Source organism: Cricetulus griseus, chromosome 3 (genome assembly GCF_003668045.3).
Source record: "Cricetulus griseus strain 17A/GY chromosome 3, alternate assembly CriGri-PICRH-1.0, whole genome shotgun sequence".
In the NCBI taxonomy this organism is placed as follows: Eukaryota; Metazoa; Chordata; class Mammalia; order Rodentia; family Cricetidae; genus Cricetulus; species Cricetulus griseus.
In genome coordinates this window covers 123,672,528-123,679,338 of record NC_048596.1, presented here as the reverse complement: position 1 = coordinate 123,679,338, position 6,811 = coordinate 123,672,528, and the positions used below count along the sequence as shown (strand labels likewise).

Genomic DNA, 6,811 nt, shown 5'->3' with positions numbered 1-6,811 from the left:
GTGCAATGCTAGAGTGTATGCAATGTTCACACTATTATATTGAAGGACTTTAGAATTAACAAAGAAATAACTAAGAAGAAAAACAATCCTCTCACCCTAAGAACAGGGAGACCTGACTTAAAACCTAACCAAGGTCACAATGACCCAAGCCCCTGGAATTTCTTAGCTGGCAGATATAACTCCCTTACAAGGCCACAAGACAACCTAACTGAATACCAAGAATTCCTAGAGGGCCACCCTGCCCTAGGGTCATGAAGATAGAAACAGACTATCCCACTGAGCCAGGAGACCATCCGGCCCCAAAGATAAGAGATCTCCAAAGGATCTGTGACTCTGGTCACGTACCCAAACCCCTAAAATCCTATGGTTTTTTCTCTTATAAAAGGAGCCTGCTTTAGAGGAACAGGGCTTCTTCTTTGTCTGTCGGACTGGGAAGCCCGTTTGCGCAAACGTCCCATAATAAACTTACCTCTTGTTTTTTGCATCAGCTGGACTGGACATTGAGTGTTTTTGGGGGGATCGTCCAATTTGTAGAGACTCCTCGGTCCGAGGGTCTTTCATTTGGAGGTCCCACCGAGATCAGGACACCCCCCAGACTCAATTTCACAGCCAGTTGGAGGTAAGACAGTCTATGTATTTGTGTGTATGTGTCTCTGTGTCTCTGTGTCTTTGTGTCTTGTAAGGAGTTTTGGTTCGGCCCAGACGAGAGTCTGAGGGCCATTTGGAGGAGGGAGAAGAGACGAAGTCTCATTTCTCTGGGGAAGCGGCCGCCCCAGACTTTGCTTCCCTCCCGCTTTGTAACTTGTTTTTTGGTTGATTAGCTTTTGGTTCGGCCCAGACGAGAGTCTGAGGGCCATTTGGAGGAGGGAGAAGAGACGAAGTCTCATTTCTCTGGGGAAGCGGCCGCCCCGGACTTTGCTTCCCTCCCGCTTTGTAAGCTTTTGGTTCGGCCCAGACGAGAGTCTGAGGGCCATTTGGAGGAGGGAGAAGAGACGAAGTCTCATTTCTCTGGGGAAGCGGCCGCCCCGGACTTGGCCTCCCTCCCGCTTTGTAACTTGTTTGGCGCCAACTGTCTACCGCGGTCCGTCCTGTCTGTTGTATTTCGTTCCACTGTGCTTGTTATTCGTGTCAATCTCTGCTTCTCCCCATGGGTCAGCAACTAACTACCCCCTTAAGTTTGACTTTAGGTCACTGGCAGGATGTTTTGAGCCGAGCACGCAAGGAATCAGTAGAGATCCGGAAGAAAAAGTGGCGGACTCTCTGTTTCTCGGAATGGCCTGCTCTCAATACAGGCTGGCCGAGAGACGGTACCTTTGACCTCACTACTATCTTACAGGTCAAAACTCGTGTTTTCCAGCCAGGACCTTGGGGCTACCCCGACCAGGTACCCTATATTGTCACCTGGGAGAGCCTGAGCCGTGATCCTCCTCCCTGGGTCAGGCCCTTCCTCCCACCCCGTCTTTCGGGCCCCTGCCCGACACCTCTGCCTTTGCCTGCTCCACTTATCCCTACTCCTTCTGCACCCCCTTCGACTTCTTCCCTGCTCCCCTTGACAGAGCCCCGATCTCCCAACCCTAGGCCCAAAGCCCCTGCCGTCTTGCCCAATACACAGGAGGATCTCCTCCTCCTGGACTCCCCTCCTCCTTACCCTAATGCTGAGCAGGCAGCATCCCAGCTCCCAGCAGCTGACCAGAGCCCCCCACCACCGAGCTCTACTACCGGAGACCCTGGGGACCCGTCGCCACCGTCCACCCGACTTCGATCTCGAAGAGACAAAACACTGGAGGGGCCTGACAGCTCTGGAATCTCCCAGGCTTTTCCCCTCCGGTCGATGGGGGAGGGGCGTTACCAATACTGGCCTTTCTCCTCTGCGGACCTTTATAATTGGAAGGCACATAACCCCCCCTTTTCACAGGACCCCCAGGCCTTGACAGGTCTTATTGAATCTATCCTCATCACCCACCAGCCCACCTGGGATGATTGTCAACAGTTATTAGGAATTCTCCTCACAACCGAGGAGAGACAACGGGTACTCCTAGAAGCCCGGAAGAACGTCCCGGGGCCAGATGGCAGACCCACCCAGCTCCCAAATGAAATAGATGAAGTCTTTCCCTTGATCAGACCGACAGACTGGGACATCAACACAGCAGCCGGTAGGGAGCGTCACCGTCTTTATCGCCAGACTCTGTTGGCGGGTCTCAAAGGGGCAGGAAGGCGCCCCACAAATTTGGCCAAGGTACGTGCGGTAGTTCAGGGCTTGGAAGAGACCCCCGCAGGGTTTCTAGAGCGTTTGATGGAAGCCTACAGAATGTATACACCCTTTGACCCCCAGGCTCAGGATAGGGAAGCAGATATAATCATGTCATTCATTGGACAATCGGCGCCTGACATACGCACAAAGCTACAGCGCCTTGAGGGGCTACAGGGGTACACCCTTCGAGACTTAGTAAAGGAAGCAGAAAAGATTTTCAATAAGAGAGAGACTCCCGAAGAAAAGGAAGAAAGATTACGAAAGTTACAGGAGGACAGGGAGAATGTAAGAGACAAAAAGCAAAACCAAGAGCTAGCTAAAATTTTGGCCACTGTAGTTCAAGGATCAGAACATAGACCAGGTCAGACAGGGAACCTGGGAGACAAAAGGAGAACAAGAGTGGAGAGAAACCAGTGTGCTTATTGCAAGGAAAAAGGACATTGGGTCAAACATTGCCCGAAGAATCCAAGGCGGAAGCCCACCCCCATTCTCCCTCTGGAAAAGGGAGATTAGGACAGTCAGGGCCAGGTGCCTCCCCCTGAGCCCCGGGTAACTCTTAACGTCGGGGGGCAACCAGTAACTTTCTTGGTAGACACGGGAGCTCAGCACTCAGTCCTGACTCAGACCCAGGGACCCCTGAGCACCCGGACAGCCTGGGTCCAGGGTGCCACCGGAGGAAAGCTACATCGATGGACAACTGAACGTAAGGTCCACCTGAGCACTGGACACGTGACTCACTCCTTCTTGCTGGTGCCCGAATGTCCTTACCCCTTATTAGGGAGAGACCTCCTCTCTAAAGTGGGAGCCCACATTCACTTCCATCAGAAGGGTGCCACCATCACAGGAGAGGGGGGACAACCCCTCCAGGTACTGACCTTAAGGCTCGAGGATGAATATAGACTTCTAGAGGATCCCTTACCCCCCTCGCCAACCATGGAGTCTAGCTGGTTAGAAAAATATCCCCAAGCCTGGGCAGAAACAGCAGGCATGGGGTTGGCAAAAAAACAGCCTCCTTTAATTATCAACCTCAAGCCCTCAGCCACTCCAGCGGCCATTAAACAATATCCTTTGAGCCAAGAGGCCCGGGAAGGAATCAGGCCACACATTAATAGACTATTACAACAAGGCATCCTTAGGCCCTGTCACAGCCCTTGGAATACCCCCCTTCTCCCCATAAAGAAACCAGGTACGGGAGAGTACAGGCCCGTTCAAGACCTTCGGGAGGTCAACCGGAGAACTGAGGACATCCATCCGACAGTGCCCAATCCTTATAACTTGCTGAGCATGTTGCCTCCGAGCCACATCTGGTACACGGTGCTAGATCTTAAGGATGCATTCTTTTGCCTCAGACTGAGTCCCCAGAGCCAGCCCATGTTCGCGTTTGAATGGAAGGACCCGGAGACTGGGTTTTCTGGCCAGCTCACTTGGACACGGCTCCCCCAGGGGTTCAAAAACTCTCCAACTCTCTTCGATGAGGCCTTACACCAAGACCTAGCAGACTTCCGGATCCATAACCCTAACCTGATCCTGCTTCAATACGTAGATGACCTCCTCCTGGCAGCGGAATCTGAAAAAGACTGCCTCCAAGGTACCGGGGCCTTACTGCAAAAGCTGGGGGAATTGGGGTACAGAGCTTCAGCAAAGAAAGCTCAACTTTGCAGGGAACAGGTCACCTACTTAGGATACCGGCTCCAGGGTGGCCAGAGATGGCTAACAGAGAGCCGTAAGCAAGCTGTAGCCCTGATTCCAGCACCCAAGAGCTCCCGGGAAGTTCGGGAATTCCTGGGCAGCGCAGGGTTCTGCCGTCTCTGGATCCCAGGTTTCGCGGAGCTGGCAGCCCCACTGTATCCTCTGACTAAGGCTAACACCCCTTTTTCATGGACAGAGGAGCATCAGAAGGCCTTTGATGGCATCAAAAAGGCCTTACTGTCTGCCCCTGCACTAAGCCTCCCCAACATAAACAAGCCTTTCACCCTTTATGTGGACGAAAAGGCTGGGATGGCAAAAGGGGTCTTAACACAACAGCTCGGACCCTGGAAAAGACCTGTAGCATACTTCTCTAAGAAATTGGACAATGTGGCCATGGGCTGGCCCCCCTGCCTCCGGATGGTGGCTGCTGTGGCGGTTCTGACCAAGGACGCGGACAGATTGACTCTGGGTCAGCAACTCACAGTGATAGCCCCACATGCGATTGAGGCAGTGGTCCGACAACCCCCCGATCGATGGCTTTCGAATGCACGAATGACACATTACCAGGCTCTGCTCCTCAACCCAGACAGACTGCGATTCGGGGCAGCAACATCCTTAAACCCAGCCACCCTCCTTCCGGATGCGGATGCCGAAACTGCTCTGCCCCATGACTGCCGCCTAATCCTGGCCGAGACCTGCGGAGCCCGAGAAGACCTGATGGATCAACCACTACAAGGAGCCGAGCATACCTGGTTCACAGACGGGAGCAGTTTTCTGCAAGACGGTATACGAAAGGCAGGGGCGGCGGTGGTGGACGGGCAGACTACAATATGGGCCAGTGCCTTGCCGCCAGGAACCTCAGCCCAGAGAGCAGAGCTGATTGCTCTGACCCAAGCACTCAAAATGGCTGAAGGTCGTAGAGTCAATATCTATACAGACAGCCGCTATGCCTTCGCTACAGCCCATGTACATGGAGAAATTTATCGGAGACGGGGACTTTTAACTTCAGCAGGAAAAGACATTAAAAATAAGACTGAGATCCTAGAGCTCTTGCAGGCTCTTTTTCTGCCACGAAGATTGAGCATTATACACTGCCCCGGACACCAGAAGGGAAATGACCCAGTGGCTAGAGGGAACCGAATGGCCGATGAAGAGGCCAGAAAAGCAGCCTTGGGGCCACAAGTCCTCTCCCTAAAGACCTCTGATCCAACCTCATGCCAAGGATTCGAATACACGGACAGCGACTTAGAAACAGTTCAAAATCTGGGGGCCAACTATGATCAGGAGGCAAACGTCTGGCGCTACCAAGGAAAAATTCTGTTGCCACAGGGGGCTGCTAAGGAACTTTTGTCACAACTACATCGATGGACCCACCTCGGGCACAAAAAGCTAAAAGCCCTTCTACAACGAGAAGAACAAACCTACTATATCCACAACCTCAATGCTCTCATCCAACAGATCACTAGCACCTGTACCCCCTGTGCAAAGGTGAATACAGGACGGTTCAAGTTGCCTGAGGGAACCAGGGTAAGAGGAGAACGTCCAGGGACCAACTGGGAAGTGGATTTCACCGAAATCAGACCCGGTAGCTTTGGGAATAGGTACCTCCTGGTTTTTATAGACACCTTTTCAGGATGGACTGAGGCTTTTCCTACTAAGCATGAGACCGCCCAGGTGGTGGTCAAGAAGATTCTTAAAGAGATCTTTCCGAGGTTCGGACTGCCTAAGGTAATAGGGTCCGACAACGGACCTGCCTTTGTCTCCCAGGTAAGTCAGATGGTGGCCAAAACATTGGGGATCAATTGGAAATTACATTGTGCATATCGCCCCCAAAGTTCAGGTCAGGTAGAACGGGCAAACCGAACAATTAAAGAGACCCTGACCAAATTAGCCTTAGAGACTGGCGCTAAGGACTGGGTACAGCTCCTGCCCATGGCCCTATTTAGGGTTCGGAATACCCCCTCGGTACATGGGCTCACACCTTTTGAGATTTTGTTCGGAGGACCCCCACCTATTATGGATGTGTTCCCTGCTGATCCTAACCACTCCGTTAACCCCCCATCCCTTCAGGCCCGACTACGAGCACTCCAGATTATTCAAAACCAGATCTGGAAACCATTGGCTGCAGTGTACCAGGCCGGAAACCCTGCTGTACCTCACCCCTTCCAGATTGGGGACTCCGTATACATCAGACGCCACCAGTCTAAGACTCTTGAGCCTCGCTGGAAAGGCCCCTACACCGTGCTTCTGACCACCCCCACGGCACTAAAGGTGGACGGGATCGCAGCATGGGTCCACGCCTCACATGCCAAGAAGGCCAACACCAGCGAGAATTGGGTGACGAACGAGACCCCAAAATGGAAACTACAGCGCACTCAAAACCCACTCAAGATAAGACTTTTACGCGATGTTTAATCATTTCACTATGCTCGATGCTTTTCCATTTCTCAGCCCTAGTTAAAGGAGCCCCACATGCCCCCCAGCAGCTAACTTGGCAGGTGATATCCCAGACAGAGGAGGTCGTCTGGTCAGTCACTAGCCTTCAGCCACCCGGTACCTGGTGGCCTACACTCACCCCTGATTTTTGCCATTTAGCCGCAGGTCTAGAAACCTGGGATATCCTGACTATAGGAGCAGATGAGATGACAACCTACAGGGGTAGAGGAAACCGCCGATTTGGCTGTAGTAATAAGATAACCCAGTGTGAGCTAGCCAGACTTGATTTCTATGTATGTCCCCGGGAGGGGCAGCCCCGGGGCTCTGGGTGCGGGGGTTATACTGAGTATTTCTGTGCTAAGTGGGGTTGCGAAACTACCGGGGATGCTTATTGGAAACCCAGCTCCTCCTGGGATCTGATAACTGTCAAGCGGA

At 52.7% G+C, this 6,811-nt stretch overlaps 2 protein-coding genes across 2 annotated transcripts; both read left to right on the top strand.

Annotated features, from left to right (window-relative positions):
- The first annotated feature begins 409 nt into the window (after positions 1–409).
- LOC103162410 lies at positions 410–2,793 on the top strand. Its single transcript, XM_035442450.1, has 2 exons — positions 410–619; positions 1,177–2,793. The coding sequence occupies exon 2, from the start codon at positions 1,832–1,834 to the stop codon at positions 2,762–2,764; it is 933 nt and encodes a 310-aa protein (XP_035298341.1). The 5' UTR covers positions 410–619; positions 1,177–1,831; the 3' UTR covers positions 2,765–2,793.
- Positions 2,768–6,402, top strand: LOC103164217 (endogenous retrovirus group K member 25 Pol protein; the record flags this gene model as incomplete). Its single annotated transcript, XM_035442449.1, has 1 exon — positions 2,768–6,402. A coding segment is annotated over one exon (3,588 nt), but the record flags the coding sequence as incomplete, so codon positions are not given.
- Between the last annotated feature and the right edge of the window lie 409 nt (positions 6,403–6,811).

Bases quoted from the DNA above. Each gene is read 5' to 3' on its own strand.
- LOC103162410 (XM_035442450.1), top strand. From the start codon at position 1,832: ATGGGGGAGGGGCGTTACCAATACTGGCCTTTCTCCTCTGCGGACCTT.